Source organism: Watersipora subatra, chromosome 10 (genome assembly GCF_963576615.1).
Source record: "Watersipora subatra chromosome 10, tzWatSuba1.1, whole genome shotgun sequence".
NCBI classification, from domain to species: domain Eukaryota; kingdom Metazoa; phylum Bryozoa; class Gymnolaemata; order Cheilostomatida; family Watersiporidae; genus Watersipora; species Watersipora subatra.
The window spans coordinates 51339621-51355053 of record NC_088717.1 but is presented as its reverse complement, the minus strand read 5'-3'; the positions used below and the strand labels follow the sequence as shown (position 1 = coordinate 51355053).

The following is a 15433-nucleotide window of genomic DNA, read 5'->3' as shown; positions in this document are numbered from 1 at the left end:
AAACCCCTGGGAACAAACTGATCATGCAAAGTATGGATGTTAAGTGATGTGTTTGTATAATGATGCCTTGATAGCATTGTCAAAACTGGAAACTAATATTAGCTATGTGCAAACAAACCACGTAGAGCACCAATATTAAAAACTCCATCAAGCATGAAATGCAGCACTACACATAACTATTTGTTGAAATAGACAAAATACCGGGCGGTTTACTGAGTGCACTATAGAGAAAGGTTGAATAAAGGACATGTATCATAGGCTATTACAAACATACCAATCAGCATTCTTAAATCCAGTTTGCCAGAATAAAGTTGAATTTTCTACAGCAAGAATCAACCTAGCAGCCGCCAGCTTGATAACTAATGACGTTGCGTTTAACGACACGTCTAGCACAAAGCTGACAAGCCTTGGTATTGAAATATGTGTACTTTTACTAGAAAGTCATGTGCATTTTGTTCTGAACACTAGTTTGTAATTTCACTAGACCGATGACAAAGATTGATTAGATAAACAGGAGATTATGAGTCACAACAACTGTTCATATAAGAGTTTTCATTATTACTTTTTTGCTAGGCTGAAATGATTTTCGACAAATGTTCAATCGTATGGTGTTAGCCTTTGATTTGTTTGACTTATAAATGCTTTAGTCATTTATTTGTGATAATGTGCAAGATTTTTTCCCAACCTTTTGAGTTTAATTCATAGCTATGACAGAAATTTTAACAAGTTTTTACTTTCCCCAACAAACAGTAAACTAATTACGCATTACAAATCATTGGTATGAATAAGTGGGAAATGTAAATTGCAGCTTAAAATTGCCAAGTGAAAACACCAAATAATTATAGGGTTTACATAAGGCTTATAACAACAGTACCCAGTATTCGAATTTTGAACAAGCCTGTATAATTATGTTTTATGCTAAACAAATAGGCGTATACTTTGTAGCGGTACTTCATCCGAGCTCTTCTCCAGATCAAGAGAATGGAAGCTGTGACACGTTCTCCCATCTTTACTAACTTCAGTGAAACAATCGTTGGTGCTCAAACTATCAGAGCGTTCGGGGCAGAAAAAAGATTTATTAAAAGATCAGAGAACTTTGTCGAAGAAAACAATCTTTTCTTTTACGCTGAAACAACTGCAAACAGGTAACATGTCCTACCAAGTTTTTGTTGTTCTTTAGCCACAAATCACCTAGAAAATTTGTCTCATAGTTAAGATATTGCTCAATGGATGAATTTGCTGCATCTGCAAATAGCAGTAAAAGTAATAGCTATGCACAGTTAATAATTTATGAAAGTTACCAAATGCTGTGATGTTGTGAAGTCATCCCACATCTTAGTATCACTAAATGAGTGGTTTAGATGGCACCACTAATACCACTTATTAGCAGGTATTATTAGTACTACTGACGATGTGGTTTTATTAGCATCACTCATACAAAGATGTTTATCTTGATGATTTATTATAAGATATCTAAAATGCAGCAACATAATTATAGTATTGTTTAAAACCACTACATGAGTGGTTTTAAAATGACCACTCTCATACCACAGGACAAGCCATATTATTCATACCACTTTATAAGTGGTATTAATGTGGGGATACACTGGATATTGCAGGTGGATGTTAGTTAGATTGCAGATGATGTCTGGTGTTCTCGTTGGAGTCGTCGCTGGTCTATGCGTTCTTTCAACTCAAATAGCTCTTCTACAGAACTACATAAACAGTAGCATTGCAGGACTTGCTATTACTTACTCTTTATTTGTAAGTCCTCCTAGTATACTACTATCAACTGTTAACTCATTTCACACATTCCCAGTAACTTCTTACAGAGCTCTTTAAAAAGTCCACTTGTTTTAATTAATAATCAACGTATGATGTAATAAACTTCAGCACAATTAGGGTCATAGAACATAGTCGCTTAGTACAAAGTTATAAAGAAATCTAATCAGTTGTTGTGATCTTCCCTACAAAAAGAAATATGTCTGTCCATGAGAAGCCAGGGCAGTAGGTTGGGATAAAATCTCGTGCAACGGAGTTCAAACTCATGACATTCAGCTTCATAGACCAACACTAACACTCGTTTTAAATGTTCACATTTTGGCATTTCAGAGTAACTGTGCATGTAGTTCTTCTCTGTGCTTCATTGACACACCTGAGGGCCCCCAGGATGCTGTAAACTGCCAGGGTTCTAGTATTAAAAATGTTTTGAGTGGGAAAAAACTTGATATAACCTTCACCTATTCAAATATTTGATTTTACGCCTGAAGTAATTTCTAAAGTATGACATTCAAATTCTGTCCAAACATTGCAATTTTTGTAAGTAAAATTAAAGATGCTAGTAAAAAGTAAAAAAACACGGTGTGAAAAGATAAAGACGCTGTAAATATAAGCTAACTTACTCCAAACTTTATTTAGTTAAAGTGAATTATGCATTGTATCACAATAACCAACTCTATTTCTGCAGCAATGCATTCACTTTTCACTTTGGTAAAACAACAATAAAAAGAATCTTTTTATTGGTTGCCACTTTACTGCATTAGTTTTTTCCATAAGTTTTATTGTTTTACTTAATATTATGCATAGCTTTTATATACTGCCCTTGTTTAAAGGTTACATGTAATTACCTGCAGCCACTTGTTTAAAGGTTACATGTAATTACCTGCAGCCACTTGTTTAAAGGTTACATGTAATTACCTGCAGCCACTTGTTTAAAGGTTACATGTAATTACCTGCAGCCACTTGTTTAAAGGTTACATGTAATTACCTGCAGCCACTTGTTTAAAGGTTACATGTAATTACCTGCAGCCACTTGTTTAAAGGTTACATGTAATTACCTGCAGCCACTTGTTTAAAGGTTACATGTAATTACCTGCAGCCACTTGTTTAAAGGTTACATGTAATTACCTGCAGTACATATTGAACAGTTCTGTAAGTTTATATAGCCTATAGTCAATTGAGTTAAATGAATTACCTGGCATTAGCATAGGCATTTTTGCTTCAACATGCAACAGTTTTAACATAAAAGCAGATGAATCAACATTAGCCTACATGCTGAGATTTGATTTTATTACCATTTGAGAGCTGCTCAAGCTTGTTTACGGTTGTCTTCCTCTTGTAACAGTGTAGCAAAAACATTACCTACAGGGATTCAAAACCCTACTTTTAACAAGCAATTGTCTGACAGATTATTCAGGCTACACAGCCAGTTTATTGTGCAGCATACTTTTGCTTTAGACAGCAATGCTGTTCACAATGGTCACACACAGTCTCACAGACTTCGAAACAAATGCAGTCTCAGTAGAAAGAGTTAAAGAATATACGGATTTGCCTTTAGAGGCAGACTGGGTTGCAAAGGATGCTCCTTCAAGGTATTCCGTCTTCTATTATATATTATAAAACATTTATAGATTTATGCTAAGTCTTATTATTTGTCCCATGCCACTGATATATTTATTGCTCAGTAAGTTTTCTGAGTGAGACTACAATAATTAAATGAAAGAAATTGTATAACTTGTAGACAATGGCCAACACGAGGAGGCATCAAATTCCAGTATTACTCTACTAAGTACAGACCTGAGTTGAACTTAGTTCTCAAGGAGCTCGATTTATCTATCAAACCAAAAGAAAAGGTATTATTCTGTTTTTTATAATAACTTACTGACTGCCTAAAAATGAACGAGGTTTTAGACCTGAAGAAGGATATTAGCCTCGCCATATTATATTAATAATGATGATGATGTAGCACTTTAACAATTCTGAAAGTACGCTTTAGTCTGGATTTAGATGCCACAAAATTCAAGCCGCATAAGCATCGCTTTAGTCTGGCACTTTCGTTTTTGGTAGAAATGTTAGTCCTTTTGGCTACCTTCACTTTCGTCTCTGCAGCATATTTCTTTTTTATGTATCATCGGTTAGCCAATTGGTTTTTGGTTTTGTACTTGGAGTCAATCTCCGAGACCAGTTCTTCAGTAAAAATGGCTTTATTGTTCGGAGTTTTAATCTAATTAGAAAGATTTGATTTCTAATTATTAAAATTAATAACTTCTAATAATTCTAATTAATACTAATTTCTAAGCCATGCAGTATTCATGGCTGAAATAGATTATGCAGTAAGTAGTCTAATCAAGGTTAGTCCAATTATTGCTAAATAGACTAGGTAACGAAGGAATGGGTGTTAAAACTTTTTGTCTCGACTGTACATAAAAGCTAAGATCTACAATGTGATTGACCTTAGGCCAGGGTAGGTTTATTGCATTTAATAAACAGAAAAAGGTTTTTTGATATAAAATTGTTTCAAATATTTTAAACAAATATTAACTGGTGAAACTGTATAAAATAGTTGTGCAAACCTATTCACAAACATCTGTGCTTTGCTAGTGTTATAAAATCAGTATTTATACTAAACAGATTTTCATCAAGAAAGACTTTTACCCTAATGTTTGATGCTATTATAACCATGCTTTTTAAGCTTGTTCATATAAGGAAAAAACGTGATCTGTTCAATGACTGGCTCAGAATTGCTCACACAAGTTCAACCTACATGTACGATTAAATTTAGCATGATGAGTTGTCTGTACATTTTCTAACATTTTTTTACAATAAAAGAAAAGGTAATTCTTAGTTTCATAACTTGTAAGAGGTTTTCTGTGATATACAGTATCTATTGTCTACTTATCAACCTGCTTGTTGATTTTTTACATTTGACAACTCTGTGCGTTACAGCTTGCTAAACATACTAAGGTATATTGAAACGTTGAAACCCAGGCTCAAAGTCATGTGTTTAGTTTTTACCACTATCAAAATATTCACCACACCAGTTTTGAATTGCTTGCATGGAAGTTTAAAACTAACACCATAGACTAGGAGATTTTTCAAACTCTTTTGTTACAGATAGAATGAATCTAGGTAAACTAACTACAGCTGTTTCTTTACAGCAGCTTTTTAATAAACTCGGAAAAGTTGTACGCTTTTGAGTCGCAAAAGCTTATCACTTGCTACCAGAACAATCATTTTGTGATCAGGTCTGGCAGGTGTAAAGATCTATTTAAAAGAAAGAATTATAACAATAAATACTTTTAAACTTTTACTGCAATGGAAATAGTAAATTAATTTTAGAATAACCATATTATACTCTACTGTGTTTCTATGGATGCTCAACTTGATTAAATAAAGCCGTGACACCTTTGTAGGTTGGAATTGTTGGAAGAACAGGAGCAGGCAAATCATCAATGACTGTAGCATTATTCAGACTCATTGAAGCGCATGCAGGTTCAATATCTATTGATGGAGTCAACATTGAATCTATTGGCTTGCATCAGCTAAGAAACAAGCTAACTATTCTTCCTCAGGTACACTAATATAGCAAACTTCATTTCCTCCAGTGGATTACCTGCAAAGCTATGCACTTCCTGCAGCATAAATAGAGTTATCATTATTGCATAGAAAGAAGATAATTCTAAGTTTAAAGTCAAATGTTGTTTTGACTGAATGACATTTAATTAAAAACACGTAATTAAAATTCAGTGCTAATCAGTTGTCTCATAAGCAATTAGAATCACTAGTTAGGCTTTAAGTTAGTGAAGTTTTATTAGAAAATCCCACTCAGTTATCTAAACCTATAAAGCAATGAAGGTACAAGTTTTTTCCCAATTATTTGTTAAGAAGCTCTTGAAAACTTTCTTCTGCAGGTAAAATACTGCTATAATAGAAAATAAACTACATTTCATGGTAAGCATTAAATTTGTTTAATGATACAAGTAGATGTTCACCTTTAGACTAGTGAAAATCGGCCTTTCAAGCTGCGATCTGCCAAAAGCGTTTTTATACAGTTGCCGAAAAACAGTTTAGTTGCCATAGCGATCAGAGTATAACATCATATAGACTGTGGAACTTATAAAATAGCAGCATTTCATGCTATTATACATGTATGTTGTTTTTACCTTATTTGTTATTATATTAATTGTCTCTTCTTTGACAAAAATGTCTATCATATAATGCAAGAGGTGAGCTATTAATTGGTAACTGGAAAATGAATGGAGGAAATGGCTGGAAACGGCTCGAGCATAACTGTGCGGTTATAACACTGATGCAGCATTAATCAGATTCATTTCCTGAAAGGATAGCCTACAACGTTGCATCAGTATTGCTGACATTGTATTTTTCAAAGAAAATCTCTATGTTTGTTACACTATGTCGACATAATAAGAAATAAAAAAGAATCGATTGGCTGTCAATGCATTCTGTTGCAATGTCGGCCATTTTAGCAGAGCATTTTCTTACTTCTTTATATTCTCATGCACTTTTATCTGCTATAACTTGAGAAGTTTGTAAAGTATGATATTAAATTCATTCAAGTGAGTGCGCATACTAAATATTACTCACACTGCTTTGATAGGATCCAACCGTATTTGCTGGAAACATACGAGACAACCTTGACCCATTTAATCAATATTCAGATGACAAGATCTGGGAGGTTTTAGAGCAATCGTATCTCAAGGAGTATGTTGAGGATCAACCAGAGAAGCTTGAGTACGACTGTGGAGAGAGTGGTAGCAACCTTAGGTAGGCATATCCTGTGGAGAGATTGATAACAACTTTAGGCAGGTATATCTTGTGGAGAGAGTGATAGCAACCTTAGGAAGGTATATCCTGTAGAGAGAGTGGTAAAAACCTTAGGTAGGTATATCCTGTAGAGAGAGTAGTAGTAACTTTAGGAAGGTATATCCTCCAGAGAGAGTGGTAGCAACCTTAGGAAGGTATATTTTGTGGAGAAAGTGATAACAACCTTAGGTAGGTATATTTTTAACTTTCTATACACATTTTATGTAATGTCATTCAAAGAAAACTAGCATTGAGCTAAAAGATATTTGTGTAGGCCAAAAGCAACATTTGTTGCAGTGTTGGCCAGCGTCAGCTAGTCTGCCTAGCCAGGGCTCTGCTAAGAAAAACTAAGATCCTTGTTTTGGATGAAGCTACTGCGGCTGTTGATATGGAAACGGATGATCTCATCCAGAAGACTATACGAACTGCGTTCGCGGACTGTACAGTTCTAACCATAGCCCACAGACTAAATACTATCATGGATAGTGATAGGTATGTACACCCTCTCTTACTCCTAACCATAAAACATAGACTACCTACCATTGTGGACAGTGATAGGTATGTATGCAGTATGCACTACCGTAATCCTGACCATAGGCCTTAGACTATATTTTATTATATACAGTGATAGGTATGTCTAATTTTCCTTAAATACTTGCTAACTTTAATTACATACATAAAGCAACTAACGTCCTTAATATAAATTGGAATGCCTGGCCTTTCTCAATTTTAACTTTTGTGATTAATCGTTAACTAATTTTGGTCAAGAGTATAAAGGTCTGGTCTTGAGAATGGGAATATGGCCTTTGTGGTAGCTAATACAGCTTCAGAAAAAGTAAAGGTTTTATCTTAAGAACAGCTGTGGTGTCATTTCCTTGCTAGTTTAGTGGTTGAGCTAAAGGGTTGTTTTAACAACTGAGATGCCTGTTTCTTGCTAGCTTATTATGGCTCACAATACCAATAACATATCCATCGCTTGCTAATACTGCTTCAATTGAAGGGAAGGTGTGTATTAAGAAGTTATGTTTCCTTTTTGATTCACCTGATGCCAGATAACAACTAAACTGTCACAGGGTTTGAAAAACAAGTTCTTGACGAATACAGAACTAATGATTGTGATTCAGATCAGTCACAACCGTTATGTTAGCTTCTTGATAAACAAAACCTAAATTTGCAATAAATTATGCACGGACCAACTATGTGCCGATGTCATAGCATCTGTCTTCAACCAATCTATTTGCATACAGTGAAAAAGTCACATAAATAACTTTAAAAAGTATGTTTAAAGCTACACCAACTGGTAGAAGTTTGCCAAGTCACGAGACGGAATGTGCATTCTACCATGAAATTTGGGGAGGACATAAAGCAATCCTAATTGTAAATACTAGGTGTTGTGGGCTGATAAACTTTAACATGCTTTTATCTATTGTCCATCTATAGCAACATTGTTTGCAATTTTTTTGCTACAAAAATCTCAGCCATTTTATTGTGATTATGAATAAAAGCGTCATGTGGTCATTGATGAATTGCTTTGAAAATTAACCAAAGAGCGATGGCACGCATCACTTTAATATTTGGTTTTAGGCAACATTTTTGTTGCGTACCAATGCAGAGAATATGGGTATAGTGAATCTTTTCAAGAGTGCATTACAAAAAGCCTTTAGGCACCCAGAACTTTCAGTGACATGTATCAACCTAGCGCACCTTTAAGCAAGCTGTGTAACAACTGCTCTAGTCAACTAGGTCTTCGACCCTTGTTGTAGATTCTACTGTTTGACTGAGTTGCTATCTTGTTTTGATTTTTTTGCCAAACCTTCGAGTACTTTAGTCAATAATCAGATAGAGTTGGCCATCATTTTGATTGACTAACAAATCTCAAAAACCTTGTTAAGCAAACTAAACCTTTGTCAAAGACTTTTTTAATTTGTGAATCAGTGCACAAGTAACTGCAGTTGTGACAAGTAATTGCAGCAAATCAAGTGTACAGATTTATTTCTCAACATAAATTAAGCCTGGTTTCACTTTCCGCATATAAATATAATTTCTACGATTTTCATGAATTACTTACATTAATCACTAATCGGAATAACGAATAAATTTGCATGCGTAGTGCCTATTGGCAGTGTCAATTGGTTTAAGGCTCAATTGCGACACAAATTAGTCATAACAAAAATCTGTTAAAAACAAGAGCAGGTTAGAGGAAGTTAATGGCTAGTGTACAGACAACTTCATATATTCCTTCAAAGTTTTCAGAGAGGATTGAATGCTTGATTAAAAAATTTAAACAGTGTCACAACTGTCTGCAAGTGTAGTATTCCTTATGTTGATTATCCTCATTATGACTCAACATAATGGGCAACAATTTCCAGTATCAAGAAGGATTTAGTTGTTTATGAATGGCTTAAAAAATTGGTAAGTTTTTGTCCTGCTATTCTGAGGCCATTCTTTTCTGCTTTAAGCCAGTTCAGATCCAGTGGGTTTATCTTCTCTTTTTTGCAAAATAGTATGAGGTAAAGCAGCTTTAAATAATTTATGGTTGTTTTATCAGCAAAAATGAGCAAATCGGAACTATGCTTTTATTTTTACTAAACTAGTACATCGGCTTTAAGGCCTGTGCATACTACCGCTCAGATCAACGTTTGGCTGTGAAACGTTTTACTGCAACGATTAGCTGTTTTGACTTCGTCGTCATCATCAACTATAAGGTGTACATAGTATGAGTGATTAAAACCTGTTTATGTCTGCTAGACAACAACCAATAAAAATTTTATTCTTAGTATTGCTGGCCTTTTGTTATCTTTCAAATTTCTGATTATATTAATTTTTCACAACGTAGGTTTTTGTCATTACTATGTTTCCATGACTTGCATGATGCGCATTTGGGGTTTGCACAAGTTGATTTACTTTGTAATCCAGTGTTTTAATGAACTTCTGCACAATGCATGAGCATTTAACACCAGCGCTTGACTCCATAGGTCACCTATTAACCTAGTTAATGACTCTATAAATAATTATGCAGTCTTGTCACGCCACCCACGCTAAGCTTAGCAGCAGTTGTTTGGAACTTTGGCCCATTGAGACTGTTCAATCGAAATAAAAACGGCTGAAGTTTTAAAATATTGGTAATGGAATATTCAGCAATATTTTAATGCGCCTCATTCGCAAGTGCCGTTTGCATCATTTGCAAACTTGATAGATTCGAGTAAGACTTGCGAATCGCAAAACGCGATTAGCTTGTGAATTTATGTCATTTCCATGATGCAGTTAACTTTGGGATTGGTCAATTTGTGCATCATGCGTGTCATGAAAACATAGTGCATGCTTGCCAAATAACATCGACATCGATCCCAACAGCCAATCAAAATGCTAACAGTTAAGATCATCGTTGTCAAAGTTCAACTTGTTGAAGGTCCATCGCATCGTTGCTAATAATGATTATGTTGGCTGTCATCGTAACCTCACGTCATAGCAGCTCATAGTGGCGGTCTATCACATAGCTTTTCATTGATTTGAGCAATGGTGTGACTGATCCTTTAGCTAGTGTCAGTAGCTCGCTATAAATTAGGCCTTCCTTTTATTCTGACACTATTAATCTGGCCGTCTAGAGTACCATGAGAGATTGTCAGTTGTAATAACGATATGTAGCCTACAATTATTCTATAATACCTGAAGGCGATATGTGCAGTTAATAGAGTGCTGGTCTACCAGTCAAAGGCTGCTAGTTAAAATCACATTGATGCAATATTTTTTCCGACTCTCCAACTGTGACTTTGAATGAACAAACGCTGCTGTTATTATATTAAATACTAGTACACTGTCAGTTCTATACAACGAGACAGATCATCAGGTGTAATAAGTATCTGCACAAGTATTCCACAGTGCAGCAAAGTGGTTGAGTGGTGCAGTCGGTAATGTGCCTGGCTGGAAAGCTAAATACCTGAATTTGATTTCTGTGTTGTGAAAATTTTTTCCTAAGCTTCAAGCTTGATTTTTGATAAGAGCACAGTTTTGTATTACAAAAAGGATTACCTATTTTTTCAAGCTGTAAAACTGTTGTAAAACAATTTATTTTGGCACGAGTACATGTTTACTCAGCTTGTGGCAACTATATTCAAGCGTTCTTATCGTGAAAAGGATGCCTGGGCAACTATTGTTTTGTTACAAGACATTTGTATAGTTGCTAGCGATCTTCTGATTCTGCATCTGACCATAATGGACAACAATTTCCAGTATCGAGAAGGATTTAGTTGTTTATGAATGGCTTGCTCAACTCCTCAATTTTTAACTTGTAAATATTTTGAACGTTTCAGCCGCAGTTGTTAGTTTGGGCAGTCAGAAATGTGATACTGCACTTACCAGAAATTTGTTCTTCCAAGTAATCACGGGCTAACTTGAGAGGTAGAAGACTATAGTAAAGTTTCGGTCTTACTTCCTATTGGTTGTTGCTGCTTGAATACTGAGGTTAAATGCTGATCAACTGCTTACTGACCGTATAGTTAAACACAAACTTTTACATGATGTGAGCAACTATTGAATTTAAATTCAAGTAAGCGATGCACGTAACTTAAGGCCGCTTTCTTTTAAATCTGTTATGTCATAATAGTCAAAACATAGCTTTCATTATTTATTTTACTTTATTTTAGTTTAATTACTCAAATACTGGTTTTTCAACCATTTACATACCAATATCAATATGCAATAATTGACCAAAAATCCTTATCTAAAGTGCATCGGGTTGCGCTACCTTCTCTTCCGCATAAAACCTGGTTCTCTAGCTGCATGCTTATTCAGAAGCATTCTGATAGCTGAAACTTTCCAAAATTATTCAAAAAAAAGTTCCTATCACATGTTTACCGGACACTCCAATCAGGTTTTCCCAAAAGTAAAAATTTTACAAAGGTAAAATAACTGCATTGCAACCAAAGTAAATAACTTATTAAACAAGCCACCAGTGTCAACAGATTTCTTTTTTATCCTTGCTTTAGCCTTGACCTAAAGAGACGGCACTCACTTTATCAACAGTCTCTGAAAAAAATTGCTGATGGTGAGATAAAATTCAAAGGATTTTTAATTCTACAATCGAAGACTTAATTTTTCAATTATTAGAATGCGTATACCATTAAAGAGTTTGCACCAATTCACTTTCAAAGTTTTTGGTGACTTAGTGAAGAATGTCTAAATATGTCAATGTATTGTTAAGGCCTATTATTTGCACCTGTTTGCCCATCATGATTGACTAGCTAATTCTCAATGAGTAGGATATAAAGAGAGATGCTATGCAAATTTTCAATGCCATTTTTGCATCAAATACCTTGGGCATATAGCTACTCAGCAATTATTGTATTACAAACTGTGGTATCCTAAAAAAGATTACCTAAAACATGTTATGCTCAGATAGTTATATTTTTTGTTGCACAATTATTGCATAATAATAATTGAGCATATCCATCACTTCATAATACTGCTTCAGTTAAAGGGAAGGTGTCTATTAAGAAGTTATGTTTCCTTGTTGATTCATCTGATGCCAGATAACAACTAATAAAACTGTCACAAGGTTTGCAAAACAAGTTCTTGACAAATATGGAACTAGTGACTATGATTCAGATCAGTCACAATCATTATGTTAGCTTCTTGATAAACAAAACCTAAATTTGCAATAAATTATGTGCGTACGAACTATGTGCCGGTGTCATAGTATGTCTTTAACCAATCTATTTGCATATAGTGGGTGCGAAAGCATGCATTCAAATGTAATTTTTTTAATTTTGAACAACCAAGAAAAATGCTTCCAAAATTATAGTCATACAAAAGTTCAACTATGGTCTTTTAGACCACCACTAACTTACTACCGTACTGCTCTGTTATAACTAGCAACTTTGATCAATCTTCTGTGTTCTTACAGAATTCTTGTGTTGGACAAAGGTATGGTTGCGGAGTTTGATACTCCAGAGAACCTGTTAAAAGATGAAGAAGGTTTATTTAATGGAATGGTGATGGAAGCAGGACTGAAGACCAAGTGATCTACTATAAACACCAATATAGACAGAGTTACTATAAACTTTTAGCCTATTTCAGTGCAAAGCTACTAGTTACTAATACATAAAGGTGTGCTGAGAGTTGCATAATGTTTATATGATGGAGATTCAGGCCAATATTTAACTGACTATTTGGAAATAAATTCCAAAGACGTGATTTTAAATAATAGTCGCACTGTCGTAACATGAATGGATTAATATTTAAATTTGATCGCAAGTAACGAGGAATATAATAAGCCATTTTCTACTGTACTATTATTTAGATGAGTGTAAAAGTATCTATGTAAGAAAAGAAGAGGTCACGACCTTTTGACAGCCATGAATTATAACTGATTACCTCAAATACACTTTATGAACTATGATATAGTGTGACTAATTAGTGCTTGCTAGTAGATAGCGGTTATAGTCATTGCTCAACTCCATCTCTCGCACTGTGTTATTTACAAGGCAAGAGGGTGAGCACAGATGCACAGATGTTAAGCCAAGCCCACTGTCACTGAACCACACGGCCACCTTGCCACAGTTTTGAATAATTGTGTATATAATCGCTACACATTATTATATATCTCGATGCATGGAAATGCAAGCATGCTAGCAAGCGTTTCAAGCATTCATATTGCCACCACTCGCTATTAACCAGACGTTTGACAAACACTTGATTTTACATGTATATACAAATTTGTTTTATATAGATAAAATTATCATTGCTATACGGGTATCATATAATGATTTTACTAAAGGATAGGTTAAATGCCAATCAAACTGTGTTGACTAAAATATGTGGCAGTTACTTTTTATCAGCCTTCATAACGAAAACTACTCAAAATTGCATTGGAATAATTTAATTACACAGTTTCAAGTAAAGCTGGTGTATGTTACAATGCAACAAAGTGTATTCTGGTTTTTACTTCCATAAGCAAAGATACCTTTACTATTTTAAAAGAACTAGTTGAGGCTAACTCAAATGTGTAAAAATGATGTGTTGAATGTTTAGAGGTCATCTCATGACCTTTTAAATACAATCGGCTTTTGTTGCTACATGAGAAGCCATTTTTCAGAATTCTTAATTTGAATTAATCATGAGCATATAATATTGATACCTACTCGTCTTCAATTTTAGAGCTGTTAGCAATTCCATTACATAAGTGCAACTAAAAACTCTTGCTTGCAGTTTTTCAAAGTGTCTACTTTGACATTGTGACAAATTTAAAAAAGGGCTTTAAATTCCACCTGTGCATAATGACTGCCAGCAGCTATGCTTATGTGATACACTAGCCACACAAGCTTAATTGCCTTTATGGTTCATTTATGTTGTTGGCTGACTCGTCACAAGCTATTAGATGTCTCTACACTCAAGACAAAATTGGATCTCTGATTAGCTAGGAACTTGTATGACTACTAAAAATAGTGCATTTATTATACTAAAGTTTGCGGCGCGTGAGGACTGATTCCAGTGTTCAAGGTTCACATTAAAAAGGTATGATAGCTTCTAGAATAGCGAACATTTTACCTTTTGATAAATGCAGGTTTCTCTTACATACCGCTTTAAATTTTTTGCTACAAATAGCTGCGGTTGTCTGTAGATAGACTATGAACATATGCGGAGGCCTTATTTTCTACATGTTACTTTCACTGATTGGTGATTGAAATATTTCTATGAAATACAAAAAGTTCTTTAGTCAAATCTAGTCACAACCTAATGGAAACATGGTCAACAGTTAGTCAGTGTACCATATTAATATTTATAAAGGTATTAAGCTACATTCGGGACGATTTGTCTCAGAGGCTTCATACCCGGTGTCAACAGAAGTCCTAATAATTCCATATTCAAATATCATATTCTCCAACCATTCAAAAACGTTAAATAAATGTTCTCCAATATTGTTAATATAAAATTTTAATATGATTATCGTATTCATACTTCATAAGCATAGTTCTAAATATAGCTCTATCCCTACTCGTACACTTATGAATCTCATATGCATACTACTTACAGATACCACGTACACACAGAGAATACAAGCACACCCTTTCTTGGTCAGTTATTCTATGATTACATGCATAGATACATGATACTTAGGATGATCAACAGCTTCTAACATTTTAGCAAAGTTAAATTTAGTTTCTGCAGAATCAGACAAAAAGAAAGCACATCATCAACTGTATTCCTTTACTCGTACATTTTTAACGTGAGATTTTCGTATAAAATAACCAATCTGCTTCCGTAATAATGCTCCTTAGCCAGCTGTTGAACAGAGGCAAAGTAGACTGGTGAGGGCTGCCTGCCCATTGGTCGCTATAGGATGATAGAAATATTGTATCGCATGACAATAGTTCAAAAGCTTTGGGAAGATTGCTGTATTGATCTTTTCGTCATGTTCGTATTATTGCTTCAAATGAATTCTAGATCACGCATCAAATATCAATGCAGTTGATCTGTGAACATAAGCAAGTTTTAGTAGTTTTTACTCCTTCATAATTCTCATGCAGAATGCAGTGATAACGCTAACAACTTTCACCAACTACAGTATATTTAGTCTAGCTTAGTTAATACATACTAGTCAGGAGCATACTAGCCAACATACAGATGCACTTTATGGGATACTTATGCAAATATTTATCTTTGCGGTGAAGGTGCTACAAAGTTTAAATTATTGTGGTCATCGTTCTTGGTCAATAATTAGTCAGTTAAACTTTTACATACTAGCAGTAAAGTATATATTCGGCCAAATAGTATCACTTATATCATAAATATGCATACCTTTTCTCATTCTTCACGTTGGCCATTTTTGTTT

General features: G+C 34.6%; 1 protein-coding gene across 4 annotated transcripts in view; it reads left to right on the top strand.

Annotated features, from left to right (window-relative positions):
- The window catches only part of LOC137405804 (multidrug resistance-associated protein 1-like), a 98763-nt gene that overhangs the window by 33602 nt on the left and 49728 nt on the right, over positions 1-15433 (top strand). For 3 of the 4 annotated variants that reach the window (XM_068092214.1, XM_068092212.1, XM_068092213.1), the window contains 8 exons: positions 946-1145; positions 1620-1764; positions 3238-3371; positions 3521-3632; positions 5193-5351; positions 6398-6564; positions 6901-7095; positions 12506-13000. In XM_068092214.1, the coding sequence (XP_067948315.1) occupies positions 946-1145; positions 1620-1764; positions 3238-3371; positions 3521-3632; positions 5193-5351; positions 6398-6564; positions 6901-7095; positions 12506-12623 (1230 nt within the window). In that variant the 3' untranslated portion in view covers positions 12624-13000. Of the gene's footprint in view, positions 1-945; positions 1146-1619; positions 1765-3237; positions 3372-3520; positions 3633-5192; positions 5352-6397; positions 6565-6900; positions 7096-12505; positions 13001-15433 lie in introns of those variants that run through there. The other variant, XR_010979810.1, reaches the window with a different exon arrangement.